This window comes from Diabrotica undecimpunctata, chromosome 7, assembly GCF_040954645.1.
Source record: "Diabrotica undecimpunctata isolate CICGRU chromosome 7, icDiaUnde3, whole genome shotgun sequence".
Taxonomy (NCBI): Eukaryota; Metazoa; Arthropoda; class Insecta; order Coleoptera; family Chrysomelidae; genus Diabrotica; species Diabrotica undecimpunctata.
In genome coordinates, this window is record NC_092809.1 from 58,562,657 (window position 1) to 58,584,234 (window position 21,578).

The following is a 21,578-nucleotide window of genomic DNA, read 5'->3' on the forward strand; positions in this document are numbered from 1 at the left end:
TCCCCACGTTGTTCAAGAATTTAAGCATCAGCATAGGTTTAGCATAAACGTCTGGATAGGAGTAGTGGACGATTATCTCCTTGGATCCGTGGAATTGACTGCTCTGATTATTTACATTTTCTGCAAAATATTTTACCTGATTTTTTAAATGATGTACCTTTAAATATTCGGCAAAACTTATGGTTTCTACATGACGACTGTCCGGCCCACTTTAGCAGGAATGTACGAGAATTTCTTGATAATAACTATGAAAGCCACTGGATTGGAAGGGGCGGTCCAGTTGCTTGGCCAGCAAGGTCGCCGGATTTGAATCCTTTCGGTTATTGTATTTGAGTATATATAAAAGAGACTAACGGTCAGCACATTGAGCATCTTTTGTTACTATATATCTACCTTTGATACTTGTTCTTTTGTGTTACTGTTTGTGTAGTTTCGTTCCATCGTAATAAATATTTTGTTTGTAAAAACCTTTAAATAAAATTTTGTTTCTCAAACTGATTTTTTGCTTCTTTTCCCACATTTTTTTAGGAATTGTGTGCAGCATTTATTGAAACGAAAGGTAATTTATAAAATTAATTAAGGTACCTATTAATTTAACTTTTATGACGAGAAAACGAAAAATTTCCAAATCGATTTTTCTAGAAAACGGTGTATCCTACAGACTTCAAGTAAGTAAGAGTACCTTTTAGTACTAGAATACCTCAAAATTTAATAACCTAGTATTACAAATGCTTAAAAGTTGAAAACAAAAAAGTTATGCCTTAAAATAACCTTTGACCTACCCAAAACGGACGCCTATGAACTAGAAGGGTTCTGGAGGTATTAAAAAAAAAACTACTTACAAGGCGCCATCTTCAAAGAGCTCTAGCTCCCTTAGGAAGCATTTTCGGACTAGGTGAATTGGGTTAAATCGTCTTAAAATTATCTGAGGAATCTCCGGTTTTTGTTTATCAGGAGAGTTTCTGGGCACCCTGTATAATGGGAAATTTAAATGCCAAAATTGATAAATGGCGTAGATCAGATCTTGTAGGGTAATATGGGCTGGGAGACAGTAATGAACAAGGGGATACACTCTTTGATATTTGTTAAGAACACAATAAGGTAGTAACAAACATATACCATAAGCTATATCCTCTAGGTTGTATCCTTTAAGAGCCCCTGGAGATAATCCAACACATACAATAATAAATCAGGTAGATTACATTCTTATCAAGAAAAGATTTAGGAATTCTATCATTAGGGTTATGACATACCCTGGAACAGATATCGGATCAGACCACAACCTCTTAGTCGCAAGGCTTGCTATGGCCTAGTCTTGCAGTGATCTAAGCAACCTCTTAGATCAATGCAAGAGCTAGGCTAAAAGGAGTAGAGAAAAAACAACACCAAAATAATCTTACTATTTCAGATGTCAACAAAAGTAAAATCGAAAATGATTCGTAAACCATTACATGAAGGAAATGAGAACAACTGAAAATGTTGAGAAAACATGGAAATTATTTCGTGAACATATGATCAAGATACTACAACATACTGTAAATAATAGATTCAAGAAACAACAATGGACGACACAAGAAATACTGTAAGAGAACTTATGTATAAAACAAAGGAGGCAATACAAAGACAAGACAGACAAATACAGAAGAAAAAAAGAGAACTTAAACAAAAAATACGAGGGGCTAAAGAAAAGTGGATGGCGGATTGATGTTCAGAAATGGAAGAATTAGAAAAGAAGCATGACACGTTCAATATGCACAAGAAAGTTTGTAAAAGAGTTTAAAAAAGGTCTACGGAGCCGTGAAGGGGTGTAGCGTATAAGAAGTGGCCATTATGTGGCCACAAGAAACCACAACAGCCGAGCTAAGATATACAAACTTCGTCTTTACTGAATCGACGGTGGTGAAGCAGAATTGTGGAAACTAGGAATCAGAAGATAGCGAACAGTAACTCGAATCGATCTGCTTTAAGACAGATAGTTGGTCAGCCCAGGAGCCATCATGGATTGTGTAGCGAAATCGAGTAAGAGTAAGAATAAGAGAGTAAAGTCAGAGTAGACATAAATGAAATCAATGATCATACTGCAGAAATAAACAGGCGAATAGAGATTGCCAGATCAGCACTTATACGAATGAAGACACTCCTAACGTACAGAAATCTTAATTTGGAAATTAGACTAGGTATCATTCGATGTTATATATTTTGATATTATTATACGGAGCTGAGACTTTGACATCAAAATGCAATTTAAAAAGAATCGAGTCTTTCAAACTCTAATACTTGTTACATGCATACACAGTGAGTCTATTACAGCCCAAGCCGTTTCTCGTTTCCTTTACGCCAGCGATTTCTGTTAATCCCGTCATTTTGACCTAATTCTCTCGCTGCCATTGTTTTTGGACTTCAAGATTCCAGGTCCTCTTTGGCCGACCTCTTTTCTTCCTGACGACGGGAGTCCACTTCCACCTCTACTCTCTTCCACTCTCTGGAGGTATCTATAGTACATAAGCTGCTCCCTATTAATGGTACTTTCATCCTTCGTCTGATCTCATAATTTCTTGTATGTTTGAGCTTGGAGATCGTACAGCTTCTTCTCCAATAATTCATCTCCTAAGCATTTAAGTTTTCTTTTTGTGTCTTATGTAGTATCTAGACTTCAGATCCATATGTAGAGACCCATTCAGCCTGAGTTCCTCTTCAGGATCACCGATCACCATAAGCTCTGTCTCTCAAAATTAATTTCCAGGCCAACAGTTCTTGTATTTCCACATCATATACGATGGGTCGTCCAGATCAGCTGCTATAATAACCTGATCGTCAGAAAATAGAAGAGTATAGAGTGTTGTATCTCCAATAGGTATTCCCATCCCGCCGTATTTTCTTTTCCAGTATGTTAAGACTTCATTAATGTATCTTTAAATAGAATAGGAGTAATACAACACTCTTGTCTTAATCTTTTTCAGGCTGAAAAAGGTGGAGTTAATTCTGCATCCATCTTGAAACTACTCGTCGCGTCATGGTATTGATGTTGAACAGCTTTTATAATAATTGTGTGTTTAATGCTCTGTTTTTACAATTATGGCCACAGTCGCGAGAGTGGTACACTATCATATGTCTTTTGGAGTTCTATGAAAATTAAGTGGACGGGTCTGTTCCTTTTAGATTGTTTTTTAATAAGATGTCTTAAATCAATCTTAAATATTATCAATACATGAACGCCCAGTTCTAAAACCACTTTGCTCTTAGCTTTCTGTCACATTATCTTCTATTGGAGTTTTAATAATTATTCCATGTAGATGTCAAATCGAGTACAAAACACTGGTACCTCGGTAATTTTTACACTGTGGCCTGGTGCCTTTTTTGTCATCATCATCATTTTGGCTTTACAACCCTGTGTGGGTCCTAGCCTCCCCAAGAATTTTTCTCCAGTCGTCCCTATCCATCGCCTTCCTCCGCCAAGCACGTATTTCCATATTTCTCATGTCTTCATCGATGTTATCTAGGAATCTTGTTCTGGGTCTTCCTCTTCTTCTTTGACCAATAGGTCTATCAAGGAGCGTTTTTCTAGCTGGGTCGGTTTGCTCCATCCGCATAACATGGCCTACCCACCTTAGACGTCCTATCTTTATGTGTTTTACGATATCTGGTTCCTGGTATATCCTATAGAGTTCGAAGTTGTATCGTCTTCTCCAGACACCATTTTCATTTACCGCTCCATAGATGCGCCTTAGTATTTTTCTTTCGAAACATCCTAACATGTTTTCATTACTTTTTGTTAAAGTCCAGGTTTCTGAACCATATGTTAGGACTGGGCGTATTATTGTTTTGTAGAGTTTTACTTTTGTATTTCTTGATATAACTGTAGATTTAAAAAGGAGATTAAGCCCAAAATAGCATCTATTAGCCGTGCAAATTCTGCGGTTTATCTCTGCGGTAGTGTCATTTTCAGTATTGACGAGCGTTCCCAGGTATACAAATTCGTTAACTGCTTCGATGACGTCATTTTCTATAACAAGTGGCCGTAGTGTTTGTGGTTGCGTACCTATTTTCATGTATTTTGTTTTGTTGGTGTTTATTATTAAACCCATTTTTGTAGCCGCTTCCTTTAATGCTACGTACGCCTCTCGTGCTGCGTTTTCCGTTCTCCCAACAATATTGATATCATCAGCATATGCTAAGATTTGCACAGATTTGTTATATATTGAACCGGTAGTTGTGATTTGTGACGTACGTATTACTTTTTCCAAAAAGTGATGGTGCCTTTTTTGTATATCGATGAAATATATGCTTGCTTCCATCCATTTCATTCTCCAGTGAAAAAGGAAAGGCGCCTTTCCTTTTTCACTTGTTGGGCAGTCTTTTTAACTTCAAAAGTCGTCAATTAAAATTGATGGGTTGTTGTCTGCCAACAATTTTCCCCGCCGGCAGAGACTTGTAATAGGTCTTCCATTTATCTGCTCAACATATAGTGATGCGCAACATATAGCCTCTCCTATCCAAATGCCAACCTCACCTGTCCATGTGATGATCTTGATTCTGATCATCCGGTGCATCCTGCTAGATAACAAACAAGGCTCTAACGTCTGAGTGATTGCCGGTATAAGCAATACTCCACTTTGAGACCAACGGCTTCGGGCGGATGAGTTGGTAAGTGGTAGGGCACTCTTTTGCCCTAAAATTGAGAAATTGGTTCAGAAAGCAATTAGTCAAAGGCATAAGGATGTAGAAAGCAAAGGAACTTATACCACAGATGATTAAAAATATCATGGACTGATAGAATTACAAATAAAGAAGTACTGAAAAGGGTTGGTAAAGAAACAGAGCTATCACCACTATACAAAAAAGAAAACTGGAATACTTAGGCCACGTGATGAGGGGAGCAAAATATGAAATTTTCAGACTTATAATACAGGGAAAGATTCAAGGAAGAAGATCTGTTGGCCGAAGGCAGAACTCATGGTTGAAGAATCTACGTGATTGGTATCAATGCAGATCGATTGATTTGTTTAGAACAGCAAGTTCAATAATAAAAATAGCCATTATGATCGCCAACCTCCGTAGGAAGACTGCACTCTAAGAAGAAAACATAAATTCAAGCTAAGATGAAAATAAAACAGAAAACTACCTTCGATGTTATCTAGAAACATATTTTAAAGAATATAACATTATTTGTAAATATTTAATCTTAGTAAATAAGTTTTTCTTTCGCATTCTGATTTATCGCTACTAATAATAAACATTCGAAGAATATTGACAGCTGTTAATGATATGACATATCATTGTTATACATTGTATAACTGATATTACCAGTTCACAGAACTAATCTCTGATATTTTCAATACTTCTATTGATCAAATCAATTTATTAATAAAATAAAACCATTTAAAATCAAGGGTACACAACCTAGGTAAATAAACTTTAATATTAAAATATTAGTCATATTTGTTAGAGGTATACACTGCCGGGCATAAAATTAGGGTCACCCCGTTATTTGAATTTATTTTAGAAATTATTATTCTTTTTAACTATTTTCGGTTATAACATAGTTTGATAACTAACTGCTTGAAGAAAACAACGTTTTTGTTCCTTAACCTTCATGACTTTCAATAAACAAAGTTTATTGAAAGTCATGAAAATTAACAATTTTCCTTGGTTATACTAAATATTGAAAAGGAACAATTATTTTACTTTATGTGCTTTTTGTTTAAACAAAAGAAATTTTAAAAACTTCAGTAACGAGTATTCTTTCCTCTGGTAGAGATAACGGCTTGCATATGACCAGGCTTGCTTTGGATCAGATTTTGGATCACATTCTGCGAAAGATTGTTACATTCCTACACCAATATATTGCGAAGCTCTGTAGAATTTCTGGGAGTCGACACATGACTCCGTAAACGTCTCTTCACCTCATTCCAAACATGTTCTATGGATTTGATTTCTGGACTGCGAGCAGGCAAAACAAATCGTGTGATTTGAACCTCGTCAAGATACTCAGTAACTATCCGAGTGTGTGGGGCCGTGCATTATCATTCATAAATGTTGAATCGTCGGAAGAACATTAATAAACGGTAAAACATGGTCTTCTAGAGCCTGTGTCAGGTATCTGATACCAATGTCCCATTCTTGATAAAGATTAACTCCGTGCGAGCGTCAAAAATATACTTCCCCGTGTCTCCCCAAAGTCTCTCAGCAATATATGCTTGAGCATATCTCTCGCCTGGACGTCACCACGGCGTTCCAGTTACTCTGGTTCGAGAAGATAAACCAGCAGTTTATCGCCTCTTAACTGTCCATTCACTTGCGTTTACATTTCTCACTTCTTGCAGAGAAGGGAAACAACCATGACTGGTCGGTTTCTCAAAGAACTATAAACAGTAAAGCGGTCATTTCTAGCTGTTGTAATTCTGCCTCAACCTGCACCAGGTCTTCGAGTAAGCAGACCCCACTCTTAGTGCAGTCACCATACTCGTTGCACATTCAAGAGACTTAACACTAACGTTTTTTGAAGTTTCGCGCTGAAAGTTGCCATCTTCTAACGGCGTCACAATTCTTGCCGCCACAACAGAACTTATGTGCACTGCAATAGAATGACAGTGACAACACTACAAAAACAATTCACAATTTCCGTTAAAACAACAGAAACAAAAACTATGCTGATAATTGTTTTTAGGAATTAGGGTCAGGTATTCCGAAATTGTTAGCAATGTCTATTTTTTCATTATAGGATTCTCGTTTACATAATTAATGATTTTTCGTTTCTCTGCTAGAGTTAAGGATCAACTTTTTCGTTTCTCAGCCATTTTTTTTTATTTTTATTGTACATTTTAACTTCAAACAATAATTGTCTTACCAAATATTAAACATGTCTTAACCTGTTGGGACATGAATATTGTGAAATTGAGTGTGAATAATTGATTGATATGTTATATAAAGGTTATAAGTTAACAAAATTCGTTAAATGGAGGTAAAGCTTATTTATTTATATTTTGCAATGGTTGAAAATTAGTTATAAAAAGGTTTCTAATGTAAAGGTATATTTTACATTGGTGCTTATGGACAGCTCTAGGGAATTTTGAGGTATATATAGAAAGTATCCGAAATTTTATATTTTTCCTAATTTTAATAGATTTCCTTTTTGTAACATTTTAAGACAAAAGTAATGCATCAAGTAGGTTGTGCCGATAGTAGGTTATGGGCAAAATCGCATGACAACACTATCTGTCAAATATTGTTGTTTGTAAACAGTCTTAAGATTTGTGAAATAATGTCGCAAGTAGAAAAAAGAAAAGTGGTGGATTATTTGTATAGTTAAAAAATTAGTGCAATTGACTGAACTCGGAAAAAGTGCAGTGTATGAGACAATAAAAAGGATAAAAAATGGCATAGATATAAGACATAGGCCAGTTTCGGGTAGACCGCGTAAGATTCGTGAAAACAATTTAAATGCTTTAGTGGCTTTAGGACGACAAAATCCGCGCCTAGGATTTCGAAAATTAGCGAATAGATTTGGAAATTAACGAAGAATAAAAGTGTGCCCAGAAACTGTCCGCATGTCACTGAAAAAGCAAGGCTACATATCAAGGACTCCAAAAAAAATCCCTACAATGACACCTCTGCAAAGGCAACGAAGAATAGATTTTTGTCAACGTTTTCGAGAAGATAATTTTAATGTCTATATCTGATGAAAGTTGTTTCCAGCTTGGTGCAAATCATCTAAAAGTCCTATCAAGAGAAAATGTTACCGTTCAAATTTCTAAATTTCCCACTAAAATAATGGTTTGGGGAGCAATATCTCAGCGTGGTGCTACACCTCTCTGTATAGTTAATGGTACTGTCGATAGTGCGAAATATTGTGACACCTTAAATAGTTTTTTCTTGAAACGACTTATTTTTTATATCCAGAGGGGTGGCGTTTTCAGCAAGATAATGCAAGATGCCATACTTCTGCTTATACTCAAGCTTGGATGCAAGAACACGAATTGGCAATTTTCCGTGGCCAGCAGCATCTCCAGATCTTAGCCCCATTGAAAACATATGGGGACTGATGAAGATTGAAGTGGAACGAGCAGCACCACGAGATAAAGAAGGTTTGATTCAGTCAGTTTTACAGGCCTGGAACACCATTACCGAAAATTATGGCCTTGAACTAGTTTCGGGTGTACCTGGACGTTTAGTTAAGTGTTTTGATTTAAATGGAGGTTGTATAAGTAAATGAGATGAATTATTTGTTGAAATTTTATATTTCAAGTGATAGAAATAAATAACGTAAAATTATAATTCTGCTTTCTTTTTTCCCGATACTGTCTAGACGGACTATATGTATTGTTATATTTCATTTTATCAATCAAAGATAGAATAAAAATTTTATTTGGTTATAGAACGCGGGCACATAAATTTGCAACGTCCTGTATATCGATTTGTAAATATTTGTTATGAGTTAATTTTAAGCAGTGGGTTTATCCATAATGAGTTTTACCCTGAAGGACTGGAAAACATTAGTAAATATTTAAATGTGAATAGACAATTGTTTCCCGGTATTTGTAGATATTATATTTTAAAAGCCTTTTGTTTTGTTTCGCTGGAAATGCAAAAGCCACCAGGTAGTTATTGTTTTTAGAAAGTATAAGATAAAAATTAAAGATTAAAGGTAGATTAAATTTAAAGATAAAGAATTATAAAAGTTATAATTTTCAAGGAATAGTTGTTTAGAAGCGATGCTTGGGTTTTTCTGATGTAAAATGAGAGGCAGGATATAGTAATTTTTTGATTGGTTAGCGAGTTTGGAATGGGGATGAAAGAGAGTGAATGTTTGAAAGTTTGGATTAGAAAAGATTATTATGTGATGGTCATCCGAGAGAAGCAAGTGAAGTTTTGTGTAGTCAGTTAAGAAGCAAGTACCAGTTTGTTAATAGTGAGAAGTGGGTGTCTGAAAGGTGGAACGAGAGATAGGTCAAAGTTGAGAAGTCGAATACCTCGGTGATTCTATAAAGTGAGTAAGGCACAAGAACTATAACTATTAAAAATATTTGCGACACCAAGTGAAAAAATACTTGGGTCTCAGGAGATTGTTAGTATATGAAAGAAAGTAGAGTAAGTAAGTAAAAAAGAGTTTTGGAGTTTGTTGAACGAGTACTGGTAAAAGAGGCCTGCTCGTGTTTTGGAGAAAGAGTTGCTGGTATGCTGATAGTTTAATATTTAGAACGGAGAAGTCTTTGAATTGTTAGCCTAACATAATCAACAAGAGGGAGCTGTTTTGGTCGAAAGGAGACATCGTCGTGAATTAAAAGGTCAGTCAATAATTTTTTGTGACAGAATTTTTGTATGTTTCAAACTAAAAGACTCTACCATCAGAAGATAAAAAATTATCGCTATTTTAAAATACCATAAATTTTATAAAAGTTTTTTTTACATCAAAGGATAATTATTAATATTGCTTAATAAATTTAAAAAATTTCGTTTTATAATATTCAGAATTTTATATATTTTTGAGTACAAAAACATATGAATAAAGATTCCAATATTTCAAAATTTTCATAGGAAGTGCAATTATTGTACGAATATCCAAATTTCTTGATTATATTGTTTTACCAATGTTATAAAAAAAAACCAACCGATAAATATTTGATAAATCTTCATAATGGAACCCTGAGATTATTTTTTATGTATGATTTTGCGACACTTAGATAATTAATTAAAGAATTAATTAAAGTAATTAAATAAATAAAAAGGTTAATATAAAAGTAAGAAAATGCAGATCATAATAGTATATAGATATATATATATATATATATATATATATATATATATATATATATATATATATATATAAATTCCAGCACCAAAGGCACACAACATGTGAGTTGTAAATTACATAGAGGAATACTCCACCTCATCCAAGAATGAAATTTGGAACGCCATGGTGTTATCTATAATCCTTAGGAGTTGTGAAGCTTAATGTACGAATTAATATATGAATTAAAAAGCCAAATATATATGGCACAAGAGCTGAAGTCGTCAAATGTTCTGGGTATGAATCAGTATGATTAGTTGTACAGCTTGTTATTTCTGCATAACTTTGCTTCATCAGAGACCCAGGTAGATGTAAATTCACACACAGAACGGCCAGCGAATGTTTCTGCATATTTTGAAACGAAACACGATTCTCTTCCTTTCAAGCTCTTCAAAAATTGCAAAACTTACATTTCATTAAAAGCTTGTGTATACAACGTAATACACATAACATTTGACGATTGTGCTATTGCGCTATATATCATTCATCAAAGCGATAGCTAGCTTTTGCTAAAATGTAAACTTTGCAATTTTCGAACAGCTCTTCAAGTGGGAAATAAGCAAAAACATTGCACGTGTGTGAATTTGTATCTACCCGAGTCTCTGATGAAGCAAGGTTATGCAGAAATAAAACATTATAAGACTTAATGATACTGATTAATAATCAGTAACTAAATATAAAAGTGCATCAATAGTATCTGGACTTCTATCATATTTATACTGTAAGCAGGATAGAACTGATCTTCTTTCAATAATATGTTCTAATGAAAATTATGTTAGCCTTTCAAAATATTTTGTAACACATGATAATAAAGAGATGGGTCTAGAAAATGATGAAAAATAATATTGCCCTACATTGCTTAGGGATCATTAATTGAATTGAATAAAATTTTAAAATGTTTGGTTTAGTTTTTGTGTCCCCCTCCCATATCAAATTGAGTATCAAAAGCTGTCACTAAAAAAAGTAAAGTTCGTGTAACCTTCTGGCTAAGGTCTGGTGTTAGGGTTTTCAGGTCGCTTCAACGACTACTTTCGAAGCCGGCTTTACGTGCCCTACGAAGCACGGTGGCAACTCAGTTAAATTAGAAATTGAAAATTTTGTCGGTGCCAGGATTCGAACCCGGGCCCTCCAGCTTGTTAAGCCAGTAACATAGCCACTGAGCTACAGCTGTCACTGATAACCAGCCTTCATATTTTTAACTACTTTTTATAATATTTGATACTTGAAGCTCCTAATATCATAATCAAAGCCACTGCAAATATGTAATTATTGCAAATTTAAAATGTTTTTTCTTATTTGTAGCCCCCAATTTGTCTGTACTTAAATAGAAAAAAAAACAGATGTTTCTCACTTGTCTACTTATGTATATTATAGATTTTTATCTAAAGTGGGTAAGAGGTGTATTGCCAATATAAAATGATACAAGTATAGTGGTTTTGAAACTGGAATATATAAATTTATATAGAAATTTACACCTGATAATCCAATTTTTAACATAACTTTGAACTACACTTCTCCATAGCAATAATTACAAAACTCATTAGTTTATTTTTTCATGATAGGTGTTATCTTTTTAATACCAATACACCTTAATTGCATAAAATATTTGAAGAAACTCATTCAAACTTGTTTTTAAATAGTTTCTTATAGTTTTGTGGTATACGGTATGACACTTCAAATTTGATACTGGTAAAAATGAGATCCTGAATATTTACTCCTTAATTGTAATAAAACAGTGTTTTTTAATAGTATAATTCTGTTTTATTCTATAATGATGAGGAATTGTGTACAGAGGAAGTGGAGAGAGAAAAAAGGAGAACAGTAAATGAAAGAAGACTCAATCAACCTATTAATATGAGATCCCTTCTACATTAGTAACGTAGTTAATCAAACTTACATTTTTACCTACATTTAAGAATAGGAAAATACATTGATAACATGTTGCCAGTCAAAACGTGGCCGCAAATAGTTTTAATCCAATTATTCATAATAAATTTTTTAAAACAAATTCTGTTAATTTATTTTTTAAACCAAATACGCTACTCGTGATGTATATGCATGTTTTTTATATCAAAAAATTAAGGTTGCCATCTGTTAAAAACGCGAAGTATCAAAGACAAAGTAAAAGAGAGTTAGCGCACAACTCCACTGGTTTGACATGGCAAGTGTCAGTTGTGTGAGTTTTTAAAGCATGCGTCAATAGTGTTAATAATATGCATATTATCACTTGTCCAACCATTTTTTCTCAGGCAACCTTATATCATGAGCGGTGTATTTTATTAAAAAAATAAATAAATGAAATAAAATTTTTGATCAAAAATTAATTATTATTAATTGAATTAATATGTGAAGATGTGAAATTAACTATGTAATGAATGTAGTGATCTTGCAGTGGGTGCTTATGACTATAATAGGTTAAATCAAGTTAAAGTGGGGAACTGTTTATCTAAGCCAGTGGTTCCCAACTGATGTTATATCAAATTTTAGATTGTTAGTTAGTTCATTGCTAGTGCGGTCCCTGACGCTGTTGAAACGTGTGATTTTGTGCAACATTTTAAAGCTTTGTTTTTCACGGAAAGTTGCATTACGCCTACGTTATGGACCGGTGGTTAAAATGTGAATCGTTAAAACGGGATAGACCTACAGACGAAGAGGGAAAAATGCATTCAATGTTAAAGTTAAAAAGTCAATGACTCTCGAACCGAACTCGTCGGCGTCTCTTAAACCTAATTCGACAAGATTAGTGCTGCAAAAATTAGAAAATACAACTCTGATTACTTGGGAAGCCAGCAAAACTCCGTCGGCATCTTGAGGCAAAACATCCAGAGTACAAGAGTAAGTCATTCGATTTTTTAAAAAACAAACTAACTAGGAGAGCTTAAAAGATCTGGTAAAAACATTACTAAACACTATGGTGCAAATGTAAATGAAAATGCAACCCTTGCATCTTATGAGGTATTTCAGCTTGTCGCTAAATGTGGAAAAAACCATACAATTGAAGAACTTATACTACCATCAGCAATAATTCTATGCAAGAAAATGTTGGGTGATGCGGCTATTAAGATAATAAATACTGTTCCGCTCTCTAACAACACTGTCCAAAGATGAATTTCAGATATGGCCAATAACATTGAAGATACATTGCTGGTCAGACTTAGCACGAGCGAAATGTTTGCTTTTCAATTGGACGAAAGCACCGACATATCAAAAAAAGCAATAATGTTGTGTTTTGTTCGATTTTTGTGGGAGGACCAGATATTGGAAGATTTTCTTTTTTCATGCGAACTACTTCACACAACAGCAGCAGATATTTTTACTGCATTGAATGATTTTTCAATAAACATGACGTCACATGGACAAAATGTGTGGGCTTGTCTACGGATGGAGCAAAATCAATGGCTGGCCACAAAGCAGGACTTTAAGCTCTTGTCAAAGCAGTAACTCCTGAGGTGAAATGGACACACTGTTGTATTCATCGTGAAGCCTCGTCAGCCAAAACATTGCCTGAACCTTTGCAGAAGATACTTAACGAAGTAGTTCAAATCGTTAACTACATTAAAACTCGACACCTGCAATCCAGATTATTTTCTTTGTTGTGCAAAGAGATTGGCAGTGAGCATGAACACCTTCTTATTCATACGGAAGTAAGGTGGCTCTCTCGAGGGAGGATATTGACAAGATTTTTTGAACTTAGAGATGAAGTTCGTGTTTTTCTTCTTGACACCAAGTATGCAGATGTTTTCACTGACTTTTCTTGGCTTTGCTAAACGGCCTACTTGGCAGTTCAAAGTTGAAGATTAGATCAGTGCTATGGTAAAAAAGTGCCAGCTGTGGACGACAAGGATTGAAAACGAGTCGTTCACTAACTTTCCTAATTTGAAACAGTTCTTGGAGGCTGTAGAGCAGAGTTTACCTAACCCGATAAAGATCAACGCAGCCGAGCACCTACTTTTAGGATATACTTCCCTGAACCTGACCCTGACAATGGTTGGATTCGAAATCCTTTCAGCTGTCCAGCAAATAAACAAATTCAAGAAGAAGAACAAGATAAGCTTGTGGATTTGTCGAGCTGTGGTACGATCAAGAACATTTTTAATGGCGAGAAGATAGCAGACTTCTGGGCAACAGCACGCAAGGATTACAAAGAACTTGGAGACAGGTCCATGAAAAAAACCCTTCCGTTTGCAACAACCTATCGGTGTGAGCAAGCATTTTCTTCCATGTGCTTCATGAAAAACAAATATAGGAATCAGCTTGATATGCCGTCGGATTTCAGAGTGAAAGTTTCAAATTTGGAACCTAACATTACAGAAATAATGGATTCTAAGGTTAAATTCAACGTATCTCATTAATTGAGGAGTGAAAATTAAAACTAATAATGTACTTGTGTAGGTACTCTATATTTTCACAAATAAATCCTAAATAGCATTAGTTTGATTTATGTTTTCACATATTTTGGCTCTTTTCAGGTAACTTTAGGTTTGTTTAGGTCTTTAGGAAATAGTGGAGGTCCTCGTCATTGTAGTACCTTGATGAAGGGGTCCTTGGAAAAATTTAGTTGAGAACCCCTGATCTAAGCCATTTATGTCGACATCAGGTGTACCACATAGTAGCAACTTGGGTCCTCTTCTATTTGCTATATTTATTAACAATTTGCCTCACTATGTGAAGTGTTCAACAAGCCTGCTATTTGCAGATGATTTTAAGATTTTTTGAGAAATTTCAACTCTGCAGGACTCTGAGATGCTGCAATGTGATCTGAACTCAGTAAGTCAATGGTTTGATGATAACAAAATGTTTCTAAACACTTCCAAATGTCATGTTTTTTCTATCACTCAAAAAACAAAATACATGGAGAACCAATACAAAATTTCTAGCAACTCTTGGCTTCATAATTCGGAATTCAAAATTTTTTAAAAGATTTGAAACTATAATATTATACAATGCACTGTTAAGACCTCACTTGGAGTATGCCGTTATTATATGGGCACCACAAGCCGAATTCAATGTTGATCTGATTGAAAAGGTTCAAAAACGATTCTTGAGGTTTCTTTATGTCAGAAAGTTTGGTATCTATCCATACATGATTTCCTATAATGCTATGATCACTTGTTTTAAATAGAATAATAGAAGAAATTTTCATTCAGCCATTTTTATTTACTATGTTGTAAATCACATTAAATATAAAGATTGCTTTTTTATAAATAATATTAAATTTAATGTTCCAAAAATACATCTAAGAATTAATAACAAACGACCGTTCTTAACTAATAAGACTAATTATTGTTCACCCATAAATAAGATGCTAGAAGAATGTAACAACGTGATAATTAACTGTGATATAGACTTTTTAAATTCTTCTGTGAAACAAATAAAAGTTGCCTTTGGAACAAATTTCTAGTCTGCAAAAGTTGTTGTCTTAAAATTAGTTAGATGTATAGTGTTTTAATGTAAAAACAATCAGAAATAGATATTCATTCTCCACAAGGGCTAATACTAGACAGAGGAAAAGTTTTAAAGTTAAATAGAGAATAGTGATAAAAAGAATCATAAAAATACTAGAATCTTTTACTTATACTTTTAATGAGTTGTAACAGAGAATGGATTTATTAGATCAAAAAAATTGATATGTATTGATTATATTTGCTCTGAAAATAATTTGACAGATTTATTGACAAAGCCTGCATCAAAAAAATTTTGTCATTTAAGATCCATGTCAAGTTTTTCTTAACTACTGTAAGATTATTGAAAGATATATTTTTTGTAAGATTGTTTTTTTCAAACAAAGTTCGAATCGATTAGGAGTGTTAAATATAGGTTTGTAGTTAATGTATCATCCTATTCTAGTGTTAGTGGATTCGCGTCCTGTACTATAAAACCCTTTGCAATCAACTTTGTGTTATGAGTTCCATCATCCTTAATTTTAAAAACTCACCTTGTATCGATAAGGTTTTTGTTACTATTTAAATTAACTGCTGTCCATCTGTTTAGGTTTTCTAATGACTCCAGTTACTTATTAATTGCATTATTCCACTCTTTATTTTTCTATGCTTCTTCAAATGGTTCACTCACCATTCAATGATAGTAAGCAGTAAGCTGAGTACTAGTTTTGCCTTGTATTGTATGTATAGTGAAGACATATTAATAAAAACAAACTAATTTTTATCTTAATTTATGTAGTATACAATTGTTAGCATATATTAGTATTGACCTCAGAAAAATGAGTCAGTTGTAAATAATAACAATTCCATTGAGTGTTAGAATATTTTTTGGTGAGAAACAAACCAGTATTGTAGAAAAATTATAATAATATTGATAAGTATTCAAATTGTACATGCAATATTAGCAAAATTCTGTTTTAAATATTGTTATAATGCCTGTGGCAATATTCTAACATAAATATTTTCTAGAAATTATTCATAAAGATGATTAATTAGGTATGAGTTGATTTTCAAGCTGGGTATAGCAATAATTTTTTATTGCTATACATTAGCATGTAGAAAAAATTAGCATGTAGAATAATAACATTAATGAGTTATTAGTGTTTCCATTCTACATACCTACTATATATCTTTCTATACCTTCTTAATGTAATTGCCCCAAAAATTTTGAAAAAAAACATAAACATTGCAACAATACAGTAAACCCAGAGAAATGTTTAAATAATACAATGAGTCAGTTAAGTTATAAAGTTGCAAGTATGTTTACTGTTAAGTTTACACCTAATTAAACTGTATACACAGTCATAAATAGGATATTAAATTAGTAGTAGTTGTACCTTATTTAGTTTTCCTAGGGCTGATATTAAATCAGCCCATTCTGATGTATACTCGAAGTTTTTCAATGCTTTATCAATCGCAGCCACATATAAACGATATTTTGAGTCTTTCATAAGCTCATACTCTTCCATCGCCACTGTAGTCATATCAAATGAAACAATTAAAACGGTCGCGCGTGTTGATGAATATGGCAATCTGCATTCACTTAAATATTAATTGGCAATTGTGATTACATATGTATCTTCATTTTAATGTCATTTTTGTACCTATATATAGATCACCAAATTGTTAAGAATGGAGTTAACAGTTATTGTATTGTTGTTCTCCGCGAGTTGAAAAGATGTCTTAATTTAACTAATCATTATTCACACTATTAAAAATGTTCGGAACTACGCATTATAATTATTAGTACACTAGAATTCCACTTTAAAAAATAATCTTTCTTTGTACACTTTCTACTATAATAATACTTGTTCTTATACTCTACCACACTCCACATAGCTGTAAAATCCAACTATCTGATTTTGACATTCACTAAACGTCAGCCCAGTTTCGAAAAGGTTAACAGTTAAGCACCATCTGTTGATTTTACAATAAACTATATTACTTGAAACACTACGTTTTTAGAAACTTACGTCACTTACGCTTTACGTTCTATAATTTTTTATACATCATACATTATCAATATTTTCAAGTATCATGGACTTTCTTAGCAAAAATTAAAATTCAAGTAAAATTATGATCAGATTATGTTTTATTTTAGAAATCGCATAGTTTTAACTTGGATAGAAAAGGAACTTTGGGTCCGTTCATTTTCAAAAATAATGTTAAATTAGTGTTCTGTGAAAAAGATTCTTCTTCTGTTTTTGATGGCTTCGTTGCGAAGCGATTCGCCAGACGTCAAAAAGATGGTAAAATATTTCACTCTTGACAGTAACAGATTTTTCTATTTTTGTTATGACTTATGATGTACGAAAGATGACGTTTTAGTCTTTAACTTCGCAAAAACAACATTAACTACAAAGTGTACAAAGTATTAAAAACATATGTTTAACATTAATTACTAATATCATGATGGATGAACAAAATATACCAATTGATATTAATACTAATAAATTACTAGAATGGTTAGTAAGTCGAAGACATGTTAAACCAGATTGGCAGAACTCGATATTAAAAATTCGAGAGAAAATTAATAATGCTATTCAAGATATGCCAGCTCATGAAGGGATAATAAAATTACTTTCAGGACAGCACATCAATTATTTCCATTGTTTGAAAATTGTTGAAATTCTCAAAGAAACAGAAGCAGATTCCAAGAACCTATTTGGTAGATATGGTTCCCAGAGAATGAAAGATTGGCAAGATATAGTTACATCTTACCAAAAAGATAATGTCTATGTTGCGGAGGTGTCCCAGATGTTGATTCGAAATGTAAGTTTTGAAGTACCTAGTTTGCGAAAGCAAGTTTCAAAATTGGAGCAAAGTCAGTTAGAATGTGAGAAAAAAATTAAGGATTATTCCAGAGCAGAATCCACTGCTCAAAAGGAATTTAAGACCTCTTGCGATCAGTTAGGAATTTCAGGGAAGAAAATTAAAAATGAATTAATAGATTTGCTTAAAGATCTACCAGGTACATATAAAACTATTTCAGAAAAAATTAAAATTGTTGCTCCAGCTGTGGAATTGTATAATGCGTTTAATAAATATTTATCTGGTAAGAAAATTGATGAAAGTGCTCTTCCACTCTTAGAGTACCTCATAAAACATGGTAACACTACCACTTATGAATATATTTATGGTGAAAAACCTGTCACAATAGAAGAAAGTACTCCTGATATTTCAGAAGACAAAAGTTCATCTGATAGTGATAAAATTGACTTTGGTGACATTGATTTTGGGGATAATGGTGGTGAAATTAACTTTGATATTAACACTGACAATAGTACTATTGATTTTGGAGATGTGATTGAAGAAAATCAAAATATTGATTGGGGAGCAAGTAATCCAGAAGAAGGTTTTGAAATAGTAACACATGCAGATTTGGATATCAATTTGGAGGAATCAGGTATAGTAGTTGAAAAAACTGGCATTGATGGAGGAGTAGCTAAAGGAGAAGAAGCTCTGACTATCCTTGACAATCCCAAGACTCAAGAACAGATTATTAACAGTCTTATGGAATTAAGTGCCTTCATTAAAATGAGACTATATGAAATGATGAATGATACTGATATGCTCTCCACTTCACAAATGCAAGATGCTCCAACTATAATTCAAATGCAAACAGTAGAATCAATTACAATTCTAAATGATTATATTAGTATAGCTTTAGACCAATTAACAAATAAGAAAATTCAGCATTTGCACAATATAAAACATTCTCCAAGGTATCTTGATATATTAACTGCAAATCTAAATCAAAAGTTAGCCATTGTTGACAAAATGAAAGGTAACAAGGCAATTCTTGAAGATAAGATTAAAACTCTTAGAGAAGAAGCGGGAAGTCTTGAACCAATTATAAAACTGTTGATAGAAAGAACAAAGCAGCTCCAGAAAGAAATTGTGGATGATATTTCCAAAAAGTATAAGGGGAGAATTGTTAATATTATAGGAGGGGTTAATGCATTATAATTAAAATTATATAATAAATGAATGATATGTTAACAAAAATGTAGTTTTTATTTTATCATCAAATATTTTTAAACTCAAAAAATGAAAATTAGATTTTTATTCAACATCTTTATATCACTTATTCAAGTATGGTTAAGTATATCTCTTCCTGTATTTTGCTGGACACATTTTACAAAATTTACTGAACTATTTATATGTATTGTGACACCTTGATATTTTACTAAAATGTCAACCATTAACCCTTTTTTGAATTGTGTTTAATTCAGTAGTTTAGCATGTTTAGTAATCATTGTCATTCACTTACACAAAAGCATTTGCTGAAGCTGAAAAATCTCTGATTATGAACAATCAGAACTTTTTTTTGCTGGATTACAATTATAAACCAAATTTTGATTTATAAGCAGATTGTCACACATAGGATTAATATTCTTTGTTTCTGTAAAGAGCTTAAAACACCTTGAAATAATGTTCAAGCATGGATATACAGCCAGCCATTAACAGAAACCTAATTCTTGATTGAATGACTATACACTTGAACCTACCAAAATGCTGCCGAAGTTTACTAGACATGTGTTTGTTACGGTACCGAAGTTAGGAAGCATAAATTTTAGGTAAGTTATAAAGTTACTTAAATAATATGTACCAATTGTGTTTTCTTTGTAAAGCGACAGCAAATTAATACTCTTAGGAACTGGTACTGTTTTTTCACTATATTGCTTGTTATTACTGTTCTTTGATATTAAATAAAGAACAATTGACTGGCCTTATTAGAAGTCAACTGGCCTTATTAAGAGTTGGTTAGCATTATAAACAATTTGTTAACATTATCATTTAAAATATTTTATCTTTGCAGGTATATCCCCCAGAAAAAGAGCACAGTGGTCCTAAGAGATCATTGAAGCTGCAATGAATGCCATATGAAATGGAAATGGCACGGTGGTTCAGAAGAAGAAGTTTATTTATTCAAAAATAGGGAAAGCCCTAATACATACAAAATTAATCAATTTATAACATTAATACATAAGAAAAAAATAACAATTATACTTAAAATATAGTACCTACAATTATTAAAAAATATAAAACAATAATATATAACATAAAACATGACTACAAAACAACTACCTAACTATTGGTGATTTAATATGGTTCATTAATTTGCTTTTAAACATTTGTATAGATGAACAACTTTTAACTGTTTGAGGAAGCTGATTTAAAATATCAAAACCCTTAAACAACAAAGAGTTTCTTGTAGCTGTCCTTTTTGTTTTCACAATGTGAATGTGTAAATTGCACTTACCTCGAGTAGGGTAATTGTGAATATCATAATTCCGTGTAATAAACTCACAAAAGTAAGCAAGGGGCCAAATTATTTAGAATTTGGCCCCTTGCTTAAAGTGAGGATGAATAATTGCATTAAAAACTGTAATTTTAGTTGAAGTTGACAAATTTTTAGATATTCTTGAAAAAAAAAAAGTATAATTTTTTAGAAACTTTTTTAATATGTAATTAAAATGGTCATTAAAAGACAATAAATTATCCAATTGAAAACCAAGGTACTTGATTGTTGTGATAATTTCTATTTTTGTCATTGTCAATTTGAAGATTAATATTACTTATATCAATATTTGAGTATTTGTATTTAGTTGTTATTATCATAGCCTTTGTTTTTAGCACATTTAACTTTAGTTTGTTGATCTTAAAATATTTATTAACAGACTGCAATGCTGAATTCATTTTAGATACAGCATTTTCGAAGTTTGAATCAAAACATGCAAGTAGGGTGCCATCTGCATACAAATTAACGAAATCACATTTAACAAACAAGTTTATATTATTTAAATACAATATAAACAAAAGCGGTCCTAAGACACTACCTTGAGGTACCCCAATATTAACACTAACTGCAGAAAAAGTAATATCATCAATCCTCACTTGTTGTTTTCTATCCAATAAGTAATCTTTAAACCATTCAAGAACATTTCCTCAAATACCATAGCCTTCTAATTTAGTGAGAAGTATATTACGATCAATAGTTTCAAACGCTCTTTTTAAATCAAGGAATACTACAACTAAATAATTATCATTGTCCAATCCAGAACTGAATTTACAAAGTGAAAGTTGCAGTGCAGTTTCGCATGAATACTTTTTACGAAAACCTGACTGAGTATTCATTAAGATTTCATTTTTATCAAAGTGATCCATGACTTGATCATATACTACCAATTCTAATAATTTCTCAATGGGCGGAAGTATATTTATAGGTCTAAATTCATCCTCTTTAATAGTATTATTAACTTTTATTTTCAACAATTTGCTGAATACTAGAGACGAAATACTCACACAGCCCTTTTAATTTTTGATGGAGCTTCATCTCATATAGA

At 32.7% G+C, this 21,578-nt stretch overlaps 2 protein-coding genes across 5 annotated transcripts in view; one reads left to right on the forward strand and one right to left on the reverse strand.

Moving 5' to 3' along the window:
• The window catches only part of LOC140445383 (protein DOP1 homolog), a 216,205-nt gene extending 199,090 nt beyond the window's left edge, over positions 1 to 17,115 (reverse strand). For all 4 annotated transcript variants that reach the window (XM_072537366.1, XM_072537364.1, XM_072537365.1 and 1 more), the window contains exon 1: positions 16,566 to 17,115. In XM_072537366.1, the coding sequence (XP_072393467.1) occupies positions 16,566 to 16,712 (147 nt within the window). In that variant the 5' untranslated portion in view covers positions 16,713 to 17,115. The remainder of the gene's footprint in view (positions 1 to 16,565) is intronic.
• Positions 17,116 to 17,525: 410 nt separating this feature from the next.
• Positions 17,526 to 19,228, forward strand: LOC140445382 (CDK5 regulatory subunit-associated protein 3). Its single transcript, XM_072537362.1, has one exon. The coding sequence runs from the start codon at positions 17,638 to 17,640 to the stop codon at positions 19,195 to 19,197; it is 1,560 nt and encodes a 519-aa protein (XP_072393463.1). The 5' UTR covers positions 17,526 to 17,637; the 3' UTR covers positions 19,198 to 19,228.
• Positions 19,229 to 21,578: the final 2,350 nt, after the last annotated feature.

Coding starts and splice junctions, on each gene's coding strand:
- LOC140445382 (XM_072537362.1), top strand. CDS start 17,638: ATGATGGATGAACAAAATATACCAATTGATATTAATACTAATAAATTA.